The 23766-nt window shown below is 48.6% G+C and overlaps 1 protein-coding gene across 1 annotated transcript in view; it reads right to left on the reverse strand.

The window, feature by feature from the left end:
- Positions 1-211: 211 nt before the first annotated feature.
- USP43 (ubiquitin specific peptidase 43) overlaps positions 212-23766 on the reverse strand; it is a 50315-nt gene continuing 26760 nt past the window's right edge. Inside the window, exons 6-15 of the mRNA XM_072813541.1 lie at positions 23297-23432; positions 21870-22005; positions 19541-19652; positions 16539-16642; positions 13525-13602; positions 12396-12522; positions 11953-12301; positions 10139-10297; positions 8712-8876; positions 212-1964 (exon numbers count right to left, since the gene is read on the reverse strand). Of these exons, the coding sequence (XP_072669642.1) occupies positions 904-1964; positions 8712-8876; positions 10139-10297; positions 11953-12301; positions 12396-12522; positions 13525-13602; positions 16539-16642; positions 19541-19652; positions 21870-22005; positions 23297-23432 (2427 nt within the window). The 3' untranslated portion in view covers positions 212-903. The remainder of the gene's footprint in view (positions 1965-8711; positions 8877-10138; positions 10298-11952; positions 12302-12395; positions 12523-13524; positions 13603-16538; positions 16643-19540; positions 19653-21869; positions 22006-23296; positions 23433-23766) is intronic.

A 23766-nucleotide genomic window follows, 5' to 3' on the forward strand; every position in this document is an offset into this window, starting at 1 on the left:
TGCCTCTGGCTCAGGGCGTGATCCTGCAAGGAGCCTGCTTCTCCCCCTGCCTATGCCTCTGCCTCTCTCTCTGTGTCTCTCATGAATAAATAAATAAAATATTTAATAAAATAAAATAAAATAAAATAAAATAAAATAAAATAAAATAAAATAAAATCTTTGGGGTTAAAAAAAGATCATTTGTTAAACTTGAATAACTCCGAGAGCCATCTGCATGTTTCACTGATGGACCTTTATTAAAATTGTACATAGATGTCATACTTCATTTTTGTTTTTGTTTAAAAAGAACTTCCTCTACTCCTAGTATCAAAATAGTTCTCTTTTTTAAATACCTTGAAAAACAGTAATACAATTATTTTGTTATATATTAAATATCTTCCTAAAATCGCCACCGGTTCTGCTCCATCTCTCTCCTAGATGTTTTACGGTGTTTTTGGCATCTTGAAGGCTTTATCCCAGAGAGGCATTGCAGATTTGAAAATGAGAAGCCAATGGCAAGAAGTGATGGGATGTCCGAGACTCTTGTTTATGAGGCCTCCCTGCAGAGTTACCAGCTGTAAAGCTGGGCCACATCCGAATCTCTCTTTAGGGCATGTACTGGGGCCTGTGGAATTAGGGAAATAAATCCAATCTTGCCCTGAACCGGTAATGCTGACGCAACAGCACCCTCTCATGGCCTGCAAGTATAAAAGCACCCAACGGTACAGGAAGGTATTAGGACATGCTGTGTTGGAAATCTAGAGGTGGGTACCAAAAAAAAAAAAAAAAGAAAGAAAGAAAATAAATGTATTTTTCAGGGGTCACAAGACAACCGGCTTTCCGAAAGCCCACTCTCGACACAAGCTTCTTCCTGCGGCTCCATCGTGAGGAGGCCAGCTTCGCACGAAACTGGAACACGCACCATCAGAAGCTGGACTCAGGTAACGTTTTCTTCCGACTTAAGGAAAGAGTGTGGTACTTCACCTGTTGCAAGGTGCTCAAGGGAGGGTGCTCTCCGGGAACAAGTCTGTGGGATGCGCCCAGGGCACCGGCCCACGCGGGCCTGCCGGCCTTGCGGGGGAGGCGGAGAGAGCTGGGTGCCGACCAGATGTCCCTCTCTAGGCGGCTGGCGGGGGCCCTGGGCAGGCCGTCCCGGAGCTGGAAGGAAGGAGAGGGGACTCGAGCGTGCTCACCCACCGCCGGGCTCAGCCTGCCGCTCACCAGGGACACTGGGGACGCCTGTGGGGCCACCTCCGCCCTGTCATGCTTGTTCTCCTTCTTCCAAAACACAGACCTCAGCAGGGTGAGGGTTCCCTGTGGGGATCTGTCGGTTTCCATGTCTCTGCCCTCCGCGTGGGCCCTCATCCTGGCTAAGGCACTGTGGCGGCCGTCTGCGCTGCTTCTAGAAGATGCCGCGGTGCTCAGAGCCTCCTTGGGGGAGGGTACCCTGCTGTGGCTTCCTGCCTGGCCACTTCCCTTGCAGTTTGCGGTCTTCTGGCCCTCAGCTCGGGCTCGTCTCTCATCCCCCACCGAGGGCATCACCGGGAGGGGCAGGTCAAACTCTTTGGGCAGCTTGATATCCTGACTTGCATTTTCCGTGGCTTTCCTCGCAGTGTTGGGACCATCTGAGATTCCAGGGGTTGCACAGTAGTTGGTGTGGCCCGAGGGGCAGGGCACTCTGTCGCTGGCTCGCCCACTCTCTTCCCCCCTAGCCGGGCCGGTGGCTTTTGACGTCCCGTCCTCGCCAGCAGCGCCTGTCAACAGCGGCACGATGGACTGGCTCGTGGATCGGGGCCTCCGCCTGGACTCCAAGTACTCCACCAGCTCCACGGATGCACCGAGGGGTTTCTCTCTGGGCCTAAGAGACCATCGGAGGGGCATGGTCTTGAACAAGGCTCCCTGCTTGGCTCTGGAAGGTGGAGGCTCCTTCATGCTGATGCTTCGGCCTCGTACACCCCGGACCAAAGGCCCAGACTGCAACCCTCCTGAAAGAGACACCAAGAGCGTCAGTGCCCGAATACCCCTCCGGCTGCAATGCGTGACTACAATGCCTGTCATCTAACAGACAGTGAGCGAGCATTCCTGATGCACTCAGGCAGCCCTGTGCTGGGAGCTGGGGACAGAGCGGTGAGCGAGACACTGAGGTTCTAGCTCTTGGAGGCATCAGCATTGGCACCATGTCCCATGGAATCCTTTTACATATTTGAAGCCACAGGGCAAGCCAGTTCAACAAAGGCAGCTGCATGCCCAGGCAGCACCGACTCCTGAGAATGCCCAGTCTCAGAGGCATCTGGCCCTACGACTGAACACCATTTTCATTTATATCTAAATATTTGCATGAAGCAGAACGCTCAGCAAAAGTCCCTCCTTCTTCCAGGTCAAATTAGGTGCTTGTACCTTTCAGGGGCAAGAATCTCTGATATCCTATCTGTGGGCTTAAAAAAATAAACAAATGGTGCGTTTAATTTTATCAGAGCTGCCACTTACGTCTTCTTTGTGTGTTTTGCAACATGTATATATGGTTGGAAAGACAAGTTTGATATGTGATGTCGAAGGAGAAATAGTCTAAAAAAAACAGTGTAATCCCAGCTGAAAAAATGGATACACGTGTGTGTGATGCATGCATGTGAAAACATACAAGTATGGAGAAGTAAATACTAAAATGACAAGATGTCGAGGGGGACATGGGATGATGCTGTCTATGTATGACTGATTTTTTAAAAATTCTTTCCTAAATTTTAATGTCTCTAAAGGGAATACACACATAGCCATGGCTGTATGTTTCTCCTGAGGAAAGAGTCACTTATGAAAACAATTTCGTTTACAACAGCATCAAAAAGAATAAAATACTTCAGAATTAACTGGGGAGGTGAAAGACTTGAATAACAAATGCTACAAACATTAGAAAGAAATTAAAGATGACAGAAATGGAAAGATATCCCACGTCCATGGAAGGCTCAATATTGTTAAAATGTCACCATTCCCCAAAGCAATTGATCTGCAGCTTCAACCCAACCCCTATCAAAATCCCAGTGGGGATTTTTGCAGAGACAGAAAAACCCATCCTGAAATTCATCTGGAATCTCAAGCGACCTCCATAGCCAGTTACAAAAAGACAAATACTGCATGATTCCACCGCATGAGGTGATCAGAGTGGTCGAAACCAGACAGAAATTGTACAGGGGGCGGCCAGGGGCTCAGGGAAGGGGAGAGCATTGTGTTTTTGTGAAATGGGCAGACTTTCAGATTTACAAGATGAAAAGAGTTACAGGGATGGATGGTGGCTGTGACTGAGTCACAGCACGAATGTACATAACACCACTGAAACATGCATCTAAAAACAGTCAAGGGACTCCTGGGTGGCTCAGTGGTATAGTGGCCACCTTCAGTTCAGGGCGTGATCCCTGGGTCCTGGGATTGAGTCCCGCATCAGGCTCCCCACAGGGAGCCTGCTTCTCCCTCTGCCTGTGTCTCTATCTTTCTCTGTGTCTCTCATAAATAAATAAATAAAATCTTTAAAATAATAATAATAATAATAGCAACACACAATCACCTGTCACTGTACCATTATGCTGCCTTGATGTATAAGATGCCTGTCATCACAGAGGAAAAAAGTCTTCACCCGCACGACCCACATGGTGCAGGGACAGTGACATGCATTTAGATAAAGACCCAATGTCAACCACACTGCCTTTCACCCACACCTGACACTCTCATCAGTGAGGAGGAGAATGACCCCCATGAGCGAGGACCACCGCCACAAAATGCCTCTGTCAGCACCACAGCCAACTGCGACGAGCTAGATGCAGAGAGATCAGAGGTTCTCAGGGGACAGGTGACAGCTCAGGGTCTGCAGGCAGGGGAAGCGTGGCACACATCATCGCCAGGCTCCTGGGGAAGAGGTGATGGGAAGGCAAAGTCCACTGCCCACCAGTGACTGGAGGGGTTTGACAGCATCTCTCAGAGGTTCCTGGGGAATTTTACCTGCCATGGGTCATTCTGGTGGGTTTTTTTTTTTTTTTTTCATTCTGGTGGTTTTTAATCATTCTTCTTTCATTTGGTATTGTGTGCCTTAAAGCATTTCCTTAGATCATTACAGCAAGAGACACACACAGTTTCACCCAAAATGTTTTGCAGCTTCACTTTCGACGGGCCTTGTCATTCCACCATTAAGTCCCCATCCCTCAGGGGAAAAGCAATATGCTGGGGTCTGAGACACACATGCTGTTGTTGCTGGATTTTTTTCCCCCTTGTCTGCCACCCTGGGAAGGGCAGAAAGCGAAGCTTTTATTGGGAGGACAAAGCTGTGACTTTCAGCTTTTCAAAGCGAGATGACACAGCCTGCAGCCTGGCAGGTGGCGAGGTGGCTTGGCAGCATGTCCCCTCTTCCCGGCTGAAAGGCCTGGGGCAGCGGGGAGGTGCGTTGGCCATGGAGCAGAGACAGAAGGGACAGGAGAGCACTGCTCACAGACATCTCCCTCCTGGGGGAGGGGACAGTGCTCCCCTGCCCCTCCCGGGGGGACCTCCTGGAGGCAGGGAGCCGGAGGCAGAGGTGGCTGGTGTTCAGAGATGCCTGAGTGAGGGTTCCCTCTGCCGCCCCGCCCTGGAACCTGTGGCCTGGCCCAGGCTCAGCCGGCTTGAGAACCTGGGAGGACCTGGAGCCTTAAACCACATGGAGGACATGGAGGGTGAAATCCTCCCTTAAGATCAGAGAAGCCTCAGAGCCTGTGCGATGGGCTTCCCAGGTCCTGCGAGGGACAGAGGGCACCTGTACAGCTGGCAGGCTCCGCCCCCACCCCCAGCCCCACCCGCAGGCCCCCCCCCAGCCCTGCCCCGCCCCCGTGGCCACAGCCCCGCCTGCACCCCGCCCACATCCATGGCCCTTACCCACAGCCCTGCCCACGGCCCACCACCCACAGGCCCCGCCCACAGCCCCATCAGCAGCTGCACTCCCGCCCACGGCCTCCCCCATACCCGTGGTCCTTACCAACAGCCCCGCCCACACCCACGGCCCCATCAACACCTGCAGTCCTTACCCAGAGCCCCAATGGCACCTGCAGCCCCGCCCACGGCCCTGCCCACAGCGCCACCCACACCCACAGCCCCATCCACGGCCCCACCTGCAGCCCCACCCATAGCCCGGCCCACAGCCCCTCCTGCAGCCCTGCCCATGGCCCCGCCCACACCTGGCTCCGGTAGTAGCAGATGCTGCCCTGAGACATGCCCCCATATGTTCCTATGTGACTTTTTATCTGCCGCTAACAAGTCGGGCATCTCTGACCTCAGGATGCGTGCTGCCCACCCCCTGCCCATTCTTAATCCACCTGCAACAGGACCAGCCTCCTGGTCCAGGTATCTCAGCACATCCGAGGCTTTCCACTGTGCCTCTCACAGCCACCTACTACTTACACCTTCAACAGACATGTAAGGAGAGCCTACTGAGTGCCAAGGGCTGTTTTCAGTGCTGGGGATATGGCTGTGGAAAAAAACACACAGTTCCTGGCCTGGTGGGGCCTGACAGCAACATGTGACATCGTGGGATGGAGTGCTGAGGGCTATGACAAAGAATGATGCGGGGTAACCGAGGAGTACAGCGTAGTCAGTGGCTGAGGAGTGAGGAGAGAGGAAAGCTGAGTGAAAAGAGAGGAGGATGCCATGTGAAAGATTGGGGAAAACAGCCTGCAGGCAGAGGGAGCAGCAAGTGCAAAGGCCCGGGGGCACAAGTGAGCCTGGTGGGTCAGGGAAGCAGCAAAGAGACCACCATGGCTTAACCAAGGGAGAAAAGTTTGCCCACTAGGGGTCTTCATCTTCTGAGCCCCCACTTTAATTCGGAGACATCTCTGTCTCTGGTTGCAGAGGGCAACCTGGGACAAGCCTGACCCCCAGACTTTCCCCGGGTCCCCTAGAGGGTAAAGACAAGCTACACGGCTGAGCTGAGCCTTGTCCAGCTCTGAGACTAAGCTAGTAGGATGAGGGTGGCGAGGGGAAAGTGTGCCTTGGCAGGCCGAAGCCACCCCACCCCATCACTCCAAGAATCACCTCCACTCAGGAGAGCATGGAGAAGAGCCCCAGTGGGCAGAAACAGAAGAAACAACACACAGAAGGGGATCAGGGAATCAGAGAACCAGCAAAACAGGGCTCTGATGAAGTGGAACAGACAAAAGAGAAGCTTTCAGGGAGATTCAAGGATAGAATGAGAGGGCTGACAAAAGGTCTTCTAGGTTTTAAGATGCAGTAAATGCTTTGAAGGCACGTGGGTCACTGTTGAGACTCAAATCCGTGGCCGAAAAGACAAAGGAAGCACCGTGTCTCACACCTTAGAGCAAGACGACCAAGAGAAATCGCGGGGAAAAGCTAGAAGACCCTGGGAATGGACCCAGGGGACCCACCAGGCAAATAATAAGAATTTGAAAAGTCAGAGAGACAATAATTAAACAAACAAAAGAACAATTTCCCTAAAGAAAAGCCTGCATCTGTAGGCAGACAGGTTCTGGGGGTTCTAGGTGGGGGGTGGGGGCGGAAAAAAAAACAGACCTGGGCATACTCTGGTGGAATTTCTAAACTCCAAGGGCAACAGCTTCCAGCCCGAAAGAACAAGTGGTTCTCATGTAGGAGGGGGGAAAAAAGGCGTCTCACCTGCCACCCTGGGGCCTGGCGGGCCGTGGGAAAACATCTACAGACACCAGAAAGGGAAGGATTCTAACCCAAGAGTCCGCCGACCAGCAAAGCTGCCACTCACTCCCTGGTCAAAGAAAGTATTTGTGCCTATGCAGAGGGAGGGGGTGTGTCACCCATCCCTAAAAAGAACTCTGGCTAAATGTTAAAGAATGAGAATCCAGATCTCGAGACGCAAGAGGGGGACGCAAAGAAGACAGGTGCGATTTTCAGTGGAGCCCGCGGCCCGTGTACCATGCAGCTGCATAGGGGCAGATGGTTTGGGGATGGGGAATACAAGGTGACATTAGAGCATTTGGGATCTGGGAAGTCACAGTGTTCACAGCCTGAAACCGAGTGCTGAACCACCTCAGAGAATCTAAGGGCCAGGAATTGAAGTTTGGAGCAGGGGAGGGGTCCTAAAACAGAGCAGAGGGAACACGTGAAGGCATTTCAAAGCGCTCGCTCTGGGTGGGGAAAAGGAACTGGAAGCATTCTTCGGTCTCATCTCACTGCGGGGAAGGACGGCAGGCAGAAATGAACTACAATGGCACATGGAATAGGAATGACCTGGCTTCCCATATCCATAGAACAGGAAGATGCATTTGATGGCACACATGGGAGGGAAGGATAAGGGAACAATTCGCAGGATGGAAAAGGCACAGCAGAACTTCTAAACAGACAAAGGAAGAAACAAAGAGCCACATGACCAACTGGGCATAAATAAGGAAAAAGAAAACAGAAATAGCAACAACAAAAAAACTTTCTTAATGAAACAAAATCAAGTTTATCATTGTTAGATTGAATACCAATGGACTGAATGCTCCGCTTGTGAGACAGGCTCTCCGTTTTTGACATTGAAAAAAATAACAACAAAAATAATAAAACTGCAACATAGTGTTTACTAGAAACCACTTAAAACTAACTCTAAAAGAAAAACTCATAAAGCAAAAGGGAATGGCAAAGTGATACCAGGCAAATGCAAACAAAAAAGGAGGAAGGGGTGGAATGATTAATCTTGAAAAAAATAGAATTTTATTTTTTAGAATTTATTGATTATTTTAGAGAGAGAGTGTCCATGAGAGTGGAGGGAAGATCAGAGGGGGAGGAGAGAGAGAATCTCGAGCAGACTCTCCACTGAGCATGGAGCCAGACATGGGGCTTGATCTCCTGACGCTGAGGATTATGACCTGAGCCGAAATCAAGAGGTGGACACTTAACAGACTGAGCCACCCAGGTGCCCCTTAACAAAGTAGAATTTAAGATGAAAAGCGTGAAGCAGGATAAAGTGCCACGTTACAACAAGAACAGACGATTTATAAAGGACACTGACATATTAAAGCAGCAACGAAACAATATAAAGCAGAAATTATTAAAGTCCGTGGCATACTTGATTAAAAATACAGCCATACCAGAAGGTTGGACTAGACCTCCTTCCTAGCCAGGCAGCCCTTGATAAAGTCAATGTGAAGACAAAGTGAACTGAATCCAAAAACCAACTCACCTAATTGAATAGTTTCGACACAGAGCTTATGTCCCCCGACTTGACACAACAGGCATTATTTCATGTGTGCACAGAACACTGACGAAATAATAATCGTGCACTTACTTGATCGCGAGAAGGGGATGCTTTTTGAAAGCCACATCCTTGGATCACAATCCACAAAATGAGAAAGAATAAAGGGCGAGCGGCCCCCCCCCCCCCGCCCCCGCCGCCAATCACGAATGCCTGAAACTCCTGGATAACCTTCAAAATGGAATTGAAAACAGAAATAACACAGCATCTGGAACTGGAAAGTACCGATGACGTGAGAAACGAAGCCTCGAAGGCCCAATAAAAGCCACCGAGAAAATTTACCACCAGAGGCATGTCCACCAAAAATATGAAGTCTCAGGGCCCTTTTACTAATCAGGGGGCTTCTGCAAAGGGCGCTGGACATTTTTTTTTTTTAATACAGTCTTGATTTTTGTTTTGTTTTTCTAAATGTTGCAAAAGCCAGGTTAGTTTTTACATCTTCCTTCTTGTAGGGCTTCTCCGTACACTCGTCCCCAGTTACGGAAGTCGCAGTGGGACATACCCTTTTCCTGATCGGAGAGGCTGCTGGCGAAGACGGGAGGGTCAGGCTCCCGGGGCCGTGAGGGGCCGGGGCTGGAGCTCCAGGACAACAGGCTGCCCCTGGCGCTGCCGTGACTGCTCTCCAGCCGAAGGAGCCAGTGATCGGAGAAGGAGGAGCTCGTGGAGCCTGCGGAGAAGCCACAGGGAAGGCTGGACCCACCCCCACCAGGTGGCTCGGGGTCCTCCGCAGCCAGACCCCCACCCCCGAGCCCCGGGGCTGCAGAACCAGAGCAGAATTACACAACAGAAGTGATGACCAGAGGAGGACCCCGCAAACTGCTTGACCACGTGACCATGCTGACACTCTAGGGAAAGGCATTCGGGCCCAGAAAGGTCAGCGTGGTGACGGGCATGGAAGGGCTTCCCCTGACATCAGTTGCCACCAACTCCAGTTTTCTAATAGGCCAGGTTTTCCATTCGTTCTGTGTTCTATAAAAGGAAGGCAGATTTCCCATTGGGGTTGATTCAGACCCCTTAGGGCGTTGTGGTTTAATTTGGCCACCTCCCAACAATTATAGGATAGGATTGCAGAGCACAATAAATCACATAGGGAGGTCAAAGTTGACCTCCAGACTTCCAAGTTTGAGGCTGCTTAATGAACATGTTACTGGGTATGGTTTAATAGCTATCTTTCCTACTGAGGCCCAGTGTCCCTAACAACCACCTCGCCCTGTCTTTTTTTTTTTTTAATTAAAGATTTTATTGATTTATTCATGAAAGAGGCAGAGACACAGGCAGAGGGATAAGCAGGCTCCCTGTGGAGAGCCCGATGCGGGACTCAATCCCAGGACCTCAATGTCATGACCTGAGCCAAAGGCAGACACTCAACCAGTGAGCAACCCAGGCGTCCCCCCAAGCCTTTCTAATAGGATGAAAGCAGGTGTATGTGCAAAGCTAATTAAAGTTTGACATGAGGGACACCTGGGGAGCTCAGTTGGTTAAGTGTCCGGCTAACTCTTGGTTTCGGCTTAGGTTCTGATCTCAGGGTCATGAGATCAAGCCCCATCAGGCTCAGAGCCCCAACATGGGGCTCGATCTCAGCAAGGGGGTCTGCTTGAGATTCTCTCTCGCTCTGCCCTTCCATTTTGTGCTCTCTTTTTCTCTCTTAAAATAAATTTTAAAATCTTAAAAAACAAATAAATTACAGTCTGGCTGGATAGGAGTGAGACTGGAAACCTAAAATCCTGAAACAGCTACAAAAGCAGCTGGGTCACCGGCTACAAAACATTATTCCTTATTCTTTTCCCCTGTGTCCATTGTGCATCCCTACAAATGCTGCAGTCAGAGTCCCCCCACTTCTGGATCTGTACCTACCTCCCCTGGTCCTTGTCATTCGTTCAACTGAGCACCTTCCCAGCTCCCCACTCCTTCCTGAGCGACAGCACCTACCTCTTACGGAGCTGCTGGCTGACCAGATAGGGATGCTGTTCCGTTTCTGATAAAACAGGATGTAAGCGCCTCGGGTGTTGACCTCGTCCTCTGGGAGTGGTTCAACCGTGCTGTCATCGTAACTGTACCACTGGCCATCCAGAGAGTTCCGGCAGTAGGCTGCAAAGGTCCAAATCCCAAGTGCCAATTACTGGAGCCCTCCCTGCCACCACCACCCCCCTCCAAGAAATAAACCCAGAAAGGCATTTCGCATGAGCAGAGCTGAAAAAAATGGACGTTGTTTGTTAACAGAATGAGAAAAATTGGTCCATGTCTGAGCAGAAATGAATTTTGTGGGAATCAGATCAATCAGTTACCCTCCCAGATGGAGTGTGCTGTGACTTCAGGCCGGAATCCTTAGGTTTTAACCCTGGGGTTCTGGCAAAATCGCCAGTAACAGGGAAGCCCTGAATTATTTAGCCAGACAGTAATGTCAAGGTTCACATGGTTCCTTGAGAAGGTTCGAAATGAGCATCTCTGATTCGGTATGCAATTAAAAAACAACAACAACAACATATTTGAGATTATGAGATTGAAAAACAACAACTATGTATATGAGATTATGGTATGTGTCTTTCCTGCCTCAGAACTGAAGGAAAACATTTAGCAAAGGTCCATAAATAAGATTCTTGCCACCTTCCAAATAATACGACAAAACACTCTCCTTCCCCTCCGCATCTCGGCCCATGGTGCCATCCAGAACCCACTAATCCGGAGTCAGCCCATTTTTCTGTAATGAGTCACATAGCAAATATCTTAGGGTTTACAGGTCCCATTCAGCCACAGATGGTCTCTGCCATATATTCTTCTTCTTCTTTATCATCTTTTAAAATGTGAAAACCATGTTTTAACTCTTGAGCTGTATAAAAAAAACCAGCGCTGGACTGAATTTGGCCCGAGGGCCACAGTTCCCTGAGCGCAAAGGGCCTTCCACCCCCATACCCAGTCCAAAGGCCAGTCTTACTGATTCTACTTCCAAAACGCATCTGGAACACCCCAACTGTCACCTCCTGAGTTCCAGCCAACACCATCCCTCATTTATTTGAGCTCCAGAAATGCCTCCTAACTGGAATTCCAACTTCCACGCTGGCTCCCTTCTCTGCCTCTTTTCCACAGAGGAGAGCTACATTTGTAGACTAGATTATGTCCTTAACCCCTAGCCTAAAGCCTTTTAACGGCTTCCCATTACCCTATGGAAAAAAACCCCGCAAACTCTCGTCCATGGCGTACACATAGTGCCCACTTCTCCAGCCTCATCTGTGTTATTTACCCCGGGTTGCTATACTTCAGCCATGACAGGCTTTCATCATTTCTTAAACACATCAAACCCTGTCCCAGGGCCTTTGCACATACTAGTAGCTCTTCCCATAATGGTCTTCCTCCCATTATTCACATAGCTAGTTTCCTTTGGTTCTGGCATATGGGCGCCACCGTCAGAGAGGCCTTATCCCTATCACAGATACCATCAATCGTATACCCTTCATGATGCCAGGCAGTGAAAGAGCTGAAGCAACAAGCACCTCTGTGTCTGAAATCAGACTGAAGCGCCACGAGGGCAGGACTCATATGTGTCTTGCTCCTCCCAGGAGCTCCAGCACCCAACACAGGGTCTGGCACAGGAGGGGCACAGGCTGCCCAGCATGCCCAGTGGCCTGGTGGGGGGAGAGCCCGGCCTTCCAGGAGCACCTTCTCCTGGGCGGAGGGGGGCGTCCCAAAGCTCAGGCCACGGTCCCGACCCATGACCACAGCAGCACGAGCCGCGAGGTGAGGCTCACCTGTGTAATGCCCACCTTGCAGACTGCCGTGGTGGTTGCAGACGGCGTACAGGTCGTACAGGGAGTCCAGCGGGTAGCCAGCGGGCAGGCAGGCCGGCTGCTTCCAGGACGGCCAGGGGCCCGTGGCAGCCGGGGGGCCGGCGCCTCTCTGGGCCACGTGCGGAGCCATGTCGAGGCCAGAGAGCGGGAACCTCACCAGTGTGGACAGTTTGTTCCTCTTCTCGCCCACTTGACAGAACCTCTTGAGGTGGATGATGAGGATGTCGGGCAGCGTCCACAAGCTCAGCTTCACCATGCCCCGCTGGAGGGCCTCGCAGTGCGGGCACTTCCATGCGTCGTCCTGCGCCAGCTGGAGAGGAAGCCAGTGACTCTGAGGCCCCCGCCCCCCATGCCACGTGGCCAGGCTCCCCCGCCCATCCCCAGCCCAGACCCTCGGGCAACACCTGCTCCTCCTTGGTGTAGAACTGAAAGCACTCGTCCAAGGTACAGCTGTGCTGTTGGTGTGCCTGCTGCTGCCGCCACACACTGTCCGCATCCTGGACCCGCTCCTCCTGGAGGTTCCCGAACAGCCTGCAGGGTGCAGACATTCAGGGCATCAGGGCCTCCCACGGCCAAGGGCGCTCTCACCTGTCTCGATGTGCAGCATGCAGGCAGCCACCAGGGGAGGTGAAGTGGCCCCGCCGGCACCTCGCACACACGCTGAGCCCTGCTAACTTTGACCAGGATGCCTGCTCTCGCCTGCCAGCTCCTGGGGTATGGGGGGGTGGGGGCCGGTCCTCAGCCGATTCGTCTAGGCTTCCTCAGCTAGCGCAGGGCCCAGTATCTTGCAGAAGATTAATATACACTTGCTGGAATGAACAGTGTCCTTTTCCAAAGCATATACTCGGTTATAGGAACAGCCAAGCTGAGTGATCAGGACAGCCTGGGTTCAAGTCCTGGCTCGGCCATGCACGTGCTGCAGGACACCGAGCAACTGCTCAATCTCCCTATGCACCTGAAAACGTCTAAAAACTGTGGATTGTGGTAGTACTGACCTCACAGGGCGTGGTGAAGGGTAGAAGCGCATCTAGGTGAAGCGCTTGCTCAGGGCAGTGACCAGCATGAGCTGAGTGGGTAAGCATCTATTACTACTATTTTTTTAAGATTTTATTTATTTTCCTGAGAGACACAGAGAGAGAGAGGCAGACACAGGCAGAGGGATAAGCAGGCTCCCTGCGGGGAGCCTGATGTGGGACTCGATCCCAGGACCCCGGGATCACGCCCTGAGCTGAAGGCAGATGCTCAACCTCTGAGCCCCACAGGTGTCCCTATTTACTACTATTTTTAATATTATCTATTACTATTTCTACTATTACTACTATTACTGCCACTGCTCCTCACACCACCCAGCATGACTGTCATCACTGTCATTACTGTTGTTTACATGCAGACACCTGTCACGAGGGTCTCCCAGAGGCATGGACCACACGGCCTCCCGCCTTCCGGTGTATCGGGGGAAACGGCATGGGAGGATTTATTTGAACAGGCAGGCTCTGCCTCTCCTCCCCTGGAGCCCAGTGCTGTTGTACTCACCGCTCCTTGGCACAGCTCTCCCACTCCACAGCCAGCTTGATGTGTGGGGGGCCTCCTGGCCTCCTGAGGTGCATGGCCCTGGGGAAAGAACACAGCCCATAAGAAAGTTTGAGGCTTCCTTCCCCTTCCTCCCTGCCTCCAACCCCAGGACTGATGTCCCAAACAGAACTGCCCGAAGATCTGAGTGTAAACTGAGGCCAGGCAGATAGAAATGTGACCAGAAGGGTCATGGCCTCTGAGAGGGCTTCCTTTAGCATGGTCCACTCCCTGTGCAACCAGACTCTTTTTTCAAGGCTTCTCAAACTACTTATGGTCAAAGACCATTTTGTTGATGTTTCTAAACCATTACGGGCCCCCAGGTGGCTCAGTGAGTGGTTGAGCATCTGCCTTCGGCTCAGGGCATGATCCCGGGGTCCTGGGATAGAATCCCCCATTGGGCTCCCTGTGGGGAGCTTGCTTCTCCCTCTGCCTGTGTCTCTTCCTCTCTTTGTGTCTCTCATGGACAAATACACAAAATCTTTCAAAGAATAAATAAACCATTACAGACAGATCCTTTTGTGAAATACAATATAAACATAATGGAAGGACAAAATAGTTCAATTTTTTAAAAAAATTATGCAAAATTATTATGAATTCATCCTATTTCAATTGCTCTGTCCTATTGCCTTGACATACCTAAGGGCTTCCTCTCAACTTCTGTCATGGGCCGGTGACAATCAGGGTACAGGCTGGCATCACAGTCTGTGGAACTCATTTGGAAGCCAGAGTGCCACGGGGGGGCCCCTCTCAGAGGCCCCCCAGCCCCTGTGCTCACTTGTCCCATTAGACCCAAGAAGGACAGGCCAACAGTCCTCCAGCCTCCCTAACTCTACTCTGTAAAGCAGCTGCCAGGCAAGGAGGGTGAAGATGGCACAGAAAGCATCAAACCTTCGATCTTCCATCCCTCCTGATGGTTCCTGAACTTTACAAAGGGAGGAGTCCTTCCCAACTACGATCCTTTTTCTTTTCCTTTTTTTTTTTTAAAGATTTCATCTATTTTTCATGAGACATACACAGAGAGAGGCAGAGACACAGGCAGAGGGAGAAGCAGGCTCCCTGTGGAGAGCCCAATGTGGGACTCGATTCCAGGACCCCAGGGTCATGCCCTGAGCTGAAGGCAGAGGCTGAGCCACCCAGGCGCCCCCCCTACTGTGATCTTGACATCCATTCGGATTCAGACACCAGTTCCAGTGTGGGCTTTCTATCCACACCACAGAGCAATGACCTCCATTCCAGCGTTATCTACCTGAAGACAGCATCAGATGCACACATAGGTGGAGGGCTTGGCCCTACAAAAGCCCCCTCCCCACTTCAGACACCAAAGGTCCAGGTTGTGATCTGGGCTACAGACTGGAAGCTCTGGGGACCCTCTCCTTGGGTTTGATTAATCTGCAGGAGTGGCCCAGAGAACTCAGAGAAACATTTCACTTGCTTGCTCACCAGCTTATTATAAAAGGATGTAACTGGGGAATGGCCAGATGGAAGAGGTGCAGAAGGCAGAGCTTGCAGAGCTCTCCCAGCACCACTATGTGCTCACCCTCCTGGACGCTCCCAAAACAAGCCCTTCCGGGGGTCTACTTGATTAATCATTGCCCACTGGAAGTGCAGTCCATCTCCAACCCTCTCCCTCCTTTGATGTCTGTGGGTGGGAAGGACAGCTCCCACCTTTAATCACATGGTTGGTTCCCCTGGCGACTCACCCCTCCCTGTCCTGAGGTTCTTTCCAAAAGTGACCTCATTAGGGGCACCTGGGTGGCTCAGTGGTTGAGCATCTGCCTTCAGCTCAGGGCACGGCATGATCCTGGGATCCACAATTGAGTCCCTTATTGGGCTCCCTGCAGGGAGCCTGCTTCTCCCTCTGCCTGTGTCTCTGCCTCTCTCTCTGTGTCTCTCATGAATAAATCTATAAAATCTTTTTTTAAAAAAAAAAAAAAAAAAAAAAAAACCTCCTTAATACAGACTCAGGTGTGGTTGAAAGGGCTTGTTGCGAAGAATAAGACACCTTTAGCACTTATCACTAAAGGCATTCCGAGGGCCTTAGGAGCTCTGCGGCCACAAGACCAAATATATATTTCTTATTATAAATGAGAGTATCGCACCTATGTTATGGATTCACTCAGCTTTGGTGGACTGAGCCAGAAAACCAGAGACGTTTATTGGTAACTCTGCATCTTGTAGAAAATGACCCAGAGCCCTAGATAAGTTACAGAGAAAAACCACCTCTTGGGTATCATGACGCTCACGAGCATCGCCTGGCAGGGCCGTGCAAGGTGGAAGGCTGCAGGGGTGGCCAGGCCGGTGTTCCCCCTCCATCACAGACATGGGATTCTACAGTTTGAGCCAAAGGCTCAGTGGGAGAATTCTCCTCCACCCCAGAAGGGACATTCAGGTTGAATTCAGCAGCCTGAGCTAACTGAACGAATTTGGGTTTCTCAGTCAGACTGAAATGGGTTCTGATTCAGGCTGGGCCCTTAGCTACATGGGTATGAGCAAGTTAGGGGCACCTGGGGGCTCAGTGAGTGAAGCGTGTGCTGCTGTTGGCTCAGATCATGATCCCGGGGTCCTGGGATCGAGCCCCGCATCGGGTTCCCTGCTCAGCGGAAGTCTGCTTCCCCCCCTCCCTCTGCCCTCTCCCACCCCTGCTTGTATATGTTCTCTCTCTCTTTCTCAAATAAATAAATAAAATCTTTTAAAAATTTTCAAAAAATTTTTAAAAACTATGAGCAAGTTAAGTCATCATCGGGAACCTCAGCGTCCCCACATCTCTGAGTGGCCATCACAGCACCTCTCTAGACACAACGGTTGAAAGCACAAAAATGTGTCCAAGGACCTAACATAGGTGACTGACACCGCAAGGCAAGCAACCAGGGGTAGCTAGGGTTATAATCCATTCACTGACGCTGAACCTCTGAGGACTCCAGGCAAGTACAGTTGCGCTCGTTCTCTTACCAAGAGAACTGGAATGTCCCCCTTACCTGTCAACTGCCCAGTGACAGAGTGGATGACTGTCGTGTGGGGATAAGTAGCTGCAGGCCAGGGAAAGCCCCACAACCCGGACGGAGAACAGAGATCCCGGGTTCTGCAGAGACAGAAAATAAAGTTGGTGGGTCATCATCACGTTGACTTCTGTTGGGTCAAGGACAGATAAGTTGTTCAAAGAGCATGATCCTTTATGTTTATAGTCTATTTTGAGTACTGCCTTAAAAATTAGTATTCAAAATCTGAAGACATTAAAATATTTATTTATTTAGTTTTGTGGGCGGTTTTGGGTTTTTTTTTTTTTTTTTTTTTTTTTTGAAGATGCACATTGTAGGGGCATCTGAGTGGTGGCTCAGTCAGTTAAGTATCCAACTCTTGACTTCGGCTCATGTCATGATCTCAGGGTCGTGGGATCGAGCCCTGCATTAGGCTCATTGCTGTATTCGGAGCCTGCTTAAAATTATCTCTCTCCCTTCCTCTTCCCCTCCTCCCTCTAAAAAAAAAAAAAAAAAAAAAAGACACACAGTGTACCTTTTACCATAGCAATCTAGCACTCTTTAACACACTAAATTTTCCCAAACAATGAACAGTGTTTTTTAAATAGTGTACATTTAATTGGAGCAGATGCTGGCTCGGTCAATGGAAGAAAATCGCTCAGTTATGTTAATTAATGATGAATAGATCATTTAATACATTACCTCAAGATGATTATCATCATCACCAAGTTGCCAAAATGAGGCAATCAAAGCAAGCTAGAGTCTTTTTTACATACCGAATGCTTAAGAAGTATTCATACACTACAAAATAAGCCACAGAAAGAAATACTACCTATGTTTTCATTCTAAGATGCATGTTATTTATTTTCATATTCTAATATTTCTGAAGTTGAAGGCTGTCATAAGCACTGTTATTCACAATAGTCAAAAAGTGGTGTGTCGGGATGCCTGGGTGGCTCAGCGGTCAAGTGTCTGCCTTCAGCTCAAGGCATGACCCTAGGGACCTGAGATCGAGTCCCACATCAGGCTCCCTACATGGAGCCTGCTTCTCCCTCTGCCTGTGTCTTTGCCTCTCTCTCTGTGTCTCTCATGAATAAATAAAATCTTAAAAAAAAATCAGTGGTGTCTTCAAGTAAAGCAAATACAGTTTAAAGATGTATTTACTTATTTGAGAGAGAGAGAGCATGCATGGTGGGGAGAGCCAGGAGGAGAGGGGGATAGAGAATCTCAAGCAGACTCCACATTGAGTGCAGAGCCCAATTCAGGTCTCGATCCCACAACCCTAAGGTCACAGACCTGAGCCAAAACCAAGAGTCGAATGCTTCACCTCACCCACTGCACCACCCACACATCCTGAAAATATAATTCTTCAAGTGTTCACGGGTGACTTTAGCTTTAACAAGAAAAACAGTGAAATATCCTTCCAAACCCTGACGATGGCAAAAAGTAGATGCATCTCTACTTGTAAAGCACTGATGAGCTATAGGTTGAGGTCAGACACAGGGAAAGGAGGACAGGCATTGCAGTTCCAGGAAAGAACAACGGTGCTTGGACATGACCCAACACGCATGCAGACAGCTGCGATCTGCTCCCCTGGCTGCAGCAGCTCATGTGTGCAGGGGGCAAGGGGACGCTGCTAAGGTGAAGCAGAAGCCAGCTGTAGGGAGCCTTAAGCGTGAAGTCTGGGGAGCTTGCCCCATGGACCATGGCCACACTCTAGTTCACCTACAGTTTCAACAAGGACAAAATTGATCGCAGGCAAGCAAGCTGCCTCCAGAGGCTTTGATCCAGGGGTGGCCAGGGGAGGGTTGTACTTCCTAAGGAGACTATTTCTTAAATCTGGGGGCAGCAAAGCGGAGGGTGGGGTTGCAGTTCTTTTTCCTAATAGTCCTTGGCTGTTTGGACAGCAACATAATCAACACGATTTAGGCAGTGGTCCGGCGTGGAGGCAGCTTACCCCACCTGCACACAGAGCAAGTTTGCAAAGTGATCGCGTATAAATGTCTTGGCAGTGACAGATCTCTATCTTTTCATGATTCGAATGAATTCACTCTGCCCAGCAAATTGGCCATTTTTGGAAGACGTTCTCCTATCTTCTGTTCTTAGCTAGGGAAACTCATTCTAGAACCTGCACTGATTTTAATCTCTTCTGCTCAAGGTTGAGAATTCTGAATGTATTCAAAGTATGACCATATGGAGTCAGGGTTTTAATATGGTACTAAAGCGTTGTGGGTTACACGGATAGGCCATCCTTAGGAACCCCACAACCATTTTTTTTTAATTTTTTAAAGATTTTTTAAAATTTATTCATTCATGAGAGACATACAGAGAGAGGCAGAGACACAGGCAGGGGGAGAAGCAGGCTCCCTGTGAGGAGCCCAATGTGGGACTCGATTCCAGGACCCCAGGGTCACACCCTGAGCTGAAGGCAGACACTCAACCACTGAGCCACCCAGGTGCCCCAATCTCAGTTTTTAAAAAACCAGATAAAATTATTGTAATACCTAGATTTTCACATTTGGACATAAACCTCCATTTACATTTGCCACAGAAAATCATACCTCGAGTATATTTTCCACATGAGTTATACCTCAAGCCCCCTGAAATTCTGAATCCAAACATGTAAGTTACAATTTATGAGACCCCTGCTCTCCAGGAAAAACCCTAAGTAAATATACAAAACAGAAAAGAACAGCGTAAATCCTATTCCAGTGGTGTTTTTAGAGATTTAACAAGAAAAAGACTCTGTCCGTGAAAGGTATTTTGTAATGGTGCAAAGAATAAAACAGCAGAGGCCACAGAATGGTTACTTCCTCACATATGATCAAAGCTGGGTTTTTTTTTTTTTTAAGGTTTTATTTATTTGGGGCACCTGGGTGGCTCTCATTAACAGCAAATGGTGGTCTATCTTGAGCTCCTCCTAGATCCCTACCCTCATCTCCATCCCCCGCCACACACACACACACACACACACACACACACACACACACACACGCTCTGACCTGGATGGGGACCTCACTCTTCATGACACAGCGGACATTACTGAGAATGCGCTGCTGGAGCTGGACCCAGGTGATGGCTCTGTCTTCCCTGAGCAGGAAAGGTGGCCCGAACCTGAAACATTCAAGGCTTCCGGTTATGTCAGTAGCGGAACAACCAACGCTACTCAACAGCCACGAGCATTGGCTGTGCTCAGGAGCACCTCTCCATTGAGTAAGAGCTAAGCGCCAAGCACGGCACCAAACCACTCCTCGAAGCACCTTGTTGCAAATGGACACGCGGTGGTATAAACAGAGGCCCAGAAATGCAAAGCCAAAGAGAGACGTGGTGGTGCAAACAGATGGCTGCAAAGCTCAGCCAGCTGGGAGACTCTTCCCCATAACAGAGGAAGAGAACACGGCAGCCAGAGGAAATGGAGGCAGTGATGAACCCAGAGGGAAGCCAATCCAGCTGATGCACTGATGCTTTTGTTCATCAAGAGCATTCTGGGGAGAGTGTTTCCCATGTCCCAAGCTATGAACGCACCATGGTGAGCCAGAGGTGGCTCTGGCCACAGTTCCGGCTCAGCCATGGGCACCACCGGACAAATCACGACCACCCACGCAAGGCTGTAGGAAGACCCGAAGGGATAAGACTGTGACGCTGTCGAACAAACTCTGCAGAAACCCAGCTCAAACCTGAGCTAGTGCATCTGGAAGGGCAAAGGCACTGTGCTGCCCACAGTCGGCTTATTCACATTTTTCTCTACTGTCTGGCATTCAGATTGCTTCCAATCTTTTAAATTTTAACTTATGGTGCCTGCTTATGGTGAGAGCTACATATATGTGCTTACACAGACAACTCTATGTGCGCATGACTGATTATTTCTGTGGAATAAATTTCCAGAAGCGGAAATGCGCGAGACCAAAGTGATGTGTAAGCCGGCTGCCCTCCCGAGAAGCCACACCAGTGTACAGTGGCAGGTGTGCCCCATTCCGTTGACACCTGCCCAGAGTGAACATTATCAAGTTGTAAAAGTCTTTTACTGACCTGAAAGGTGAAGAGCCTCTTGCTGTTACAATTAGAATCATGACTAACAAAGCTGAGTATTTTAACTGATGCTTGTATTTCTTTTGTGAATTAAGGTAAATCTCCCGGCCTCATTTTACCAAGAGTTATCTCTCTCACTAATTTCCGAGCTGAGTTTTATACCATGGCTTATGCACCCTTCACCTGTCACATGATGTATTTTTTCTCGTTTGTCATGTGATGTGAATATTTTTTTCTCATTTGTGCTTAAAATTTTAAATGCATCTAAAATATTAGTCTTTTCCTTTATAACCTTCTGTACCTTAGGCATTAAAAGACTCCTCCTGCCCAAAAACATAAATATCTCCCTACATTATCTTCAAGTTATCTTATGGTTTCCTTTTAATCAGTCTAGAATTTAAACGTGAATCTACGGCAGAAGTATAAAATTGATCATAAAAAATAAAAAGAAAGAAATCAATTTGCCCTACCCTTATATACTAAATAATTTATTCACTCTTAAATAATATGAAATGTACCATTTTTATCATATAACACTCAAATATACTTCAGCCTATCCTGTTACACTGATTCAAATGGAAAAAAAATTTTTTTTCCACAGATATTACAATTTTTTTGGCTTCAAAAACTATTGCTATTTATATAGCCTATGTCATATTTTTAATAATTGAGACTTTATTCTAGTTTAATAAAGCAACCCCTCTTCCTTCCTCCTTTCCCCAATATTTTCTATCCTTATGAGTTTATAATTCCAGATGAATTTTACAAACATTTTATCAATCAGTATAGACACTTTAGGTTGGAGTTATAGCTTTCAAGCGTTTAATTTGAACTGGTTACAAAAATGATCTGGTTTTGCCTATTTGTTATGTAACCACACCCAAACCCTTCCACAACTTCTGATCACTTCCCAGTTCTCGGCCCCCTGGACAGGCCACGATATAATCTGCAGACAGTGGTCATTTTATCTCTTCTTTTCTTATGGCCAGTTTTTCCCCTTGTCTTCCTCCCCTGACCAGGCCTTACAACACAATATAAAACGACAGTGGTGAAAGTCGTAATAATTGTTCCTGAAATCAACAGGAAAGTCTCTGAGGTTTAATTGCTAAGGGGCGACATTTGCCATCTGTTTAAGGCAGCTATTGATGAACCTTTTGGTCAGAAAGTACCCTAAATCCTAATTGATTAACCTTGAGAATGCATGCTTGCTTTTATCAAATTAGAATTATTCTAGATAGAATTCCAAGCCTGAGTCTACACATGTCCACACATCATGTAAAAGGAAGATGAAGTTATACATACCTGCTGGCCTGTTGCCCTGACCCCACCAAGTTACAGATGAGGATTAGCACCTTATTCTTGCTGGGGACAGACAGGGGTACTCGCTGCCCTTCACGGGCTGCCAAACGTGGGGACACCGACAAACCACATGGATGAGCTAAAGAGAGAGAATTATGTTCATATTCTTAAAGAATTTGCTGGGGGCACAGCCTGGTCTCTCTAGCCCCTCTTCTCCTTGAGCATCTATTAACCACCATTGGGAGACACTAAAGCACTCTAAGGAAAGAGATATCAAGATCCGTGGCACTTGTGCCATCGGGTATGTGGTAAAGGAAGATCACATATGTGGTAGCGAATTTGCCATTGTGTTCAGCCAGTAATGTTAAAACGTAGGCAGGGATTTTAATTAACACTTCCCAAAGTCAATCTGAAAAATTAAAAAAAAAAAAATCTGAAAAATACACCAAAATGATTTTGGTTGCTTTTATGCCTGAATCAGAGAGCCACGAGTTGGCTCTGGTTTCCTCAGCCAACAAAAGAAACACAGAGGGAAGGTAAGAACCTCTACCCTTGAGGAGGAGGAAGAATTAAACTATCCTCAATTTCTGATCATCCTGAAAAATCAGACTTTTGAAGCACAGGTGTGTCTCCTTTGATTGAACCTGAAATGAGGGTCTTTTCATTGAATTATATAATCAGGGCCAGTCAATGCCCTGCCCAGGGGTTCCTTGTTGACTCAGAGCAACCACAGATCCCTGGCTCCCACCACCTGCCACCGAGGTTGGCTGAGGATAGGGACCAGGGCACAGGATTCACCTGAGCTCTATGGCAACACTGGCAGACCAATCCTCCAAATACCAGCCTTCTTGACCAGCTGATTGGGCCAGAATATATACTGAACTGCAATCAAAGACCATCAGATACTGACTTCTTGGTCAGTCCAAAGTTCAGGGAGTGGGATGGTTAACAACAGTCATTTAATAACCTCTTTGGCCATCTACTGCTCCAATCTGTAAACATTTGATTTCGAGCACAGACTTTGAACTACAAGAGTCCTAAAGACAAAGATCACCCCAGGACCTATTCTGAATCATGATTCTCATTCTCAACTGTGGTCTCAAGAGCAGCAGCAGCATCGCCTGAGAACTTGTTAGACATGGTAATTCTCGGGTCCCACCCCAGACCAGAAACTGAACCAGAAACTCAGTGTGGAGGACCCAGAACTTAGCCTTAACAAGCTTTCCACATGAGTCTGATATTCACCATGGTTTTGAGAACCCCTGACTGACTAATTTTTATCAACCATCTATACAGCAAACATCAGGGAAAAACAGCCTGACAGGTCCAAGTACTAAAATTAAATACATCTTATGCCTTAGCATGCAAGGAGTACCCGCTCAAACGTATGACTCATAATATCCATAAAATTATGCAACGCACTACTGTACCTGAGAGTGTCTCCTGACCAGGGGGTGGAGGAGCATGGAAGGCGTACACATTATCTCCCTCTGAGATGGTATTCAGGTCCTCTTCATCAAAGAACGACCGCTGGAATCCATTGGGACACAGTTCAACCAAGATCACCTGGAATGAGGAGGATCATTTTCCCTCTGGATTTCTCCAAGGGGACTTAAGCAAGAAATCTAAAAGTGACTGATGGTCTCTTTTACTCTTTTCCTCCCTTCTAAGTAAGAAATGCTGTTTATCATTCATGATAAAAGTGAGAAATGCTGCTTATTATTCATGATAAAACAGAGGAAGTATAACAATTACATTGACCACAGACATCTCAATGGAAACAACAGGATCTCAAACTGCTAAAGAGAAGGGATGGGGGAAGACAATTGGGGGGGGGGAACCTCAAGTTTATACCCAGCTAAACTATCATGTGATCCCTAGGAATAAAATAAAGCTCTCT

Source organism: Canis lupus, chromosome 3 (assembly GCF_048164855.1).
Source record: "Canis lupus baileyi chromosome 3, mCanLup2.hap1, whole genome shotgun sequence".
In the NCBI taxonomy this organism is placed as follows: domain Eukaryota; kingdom Metazoa; phylum Chordata; class Mammalia; order Carnivora; family Canidae; genus Canis; species Canis lupus.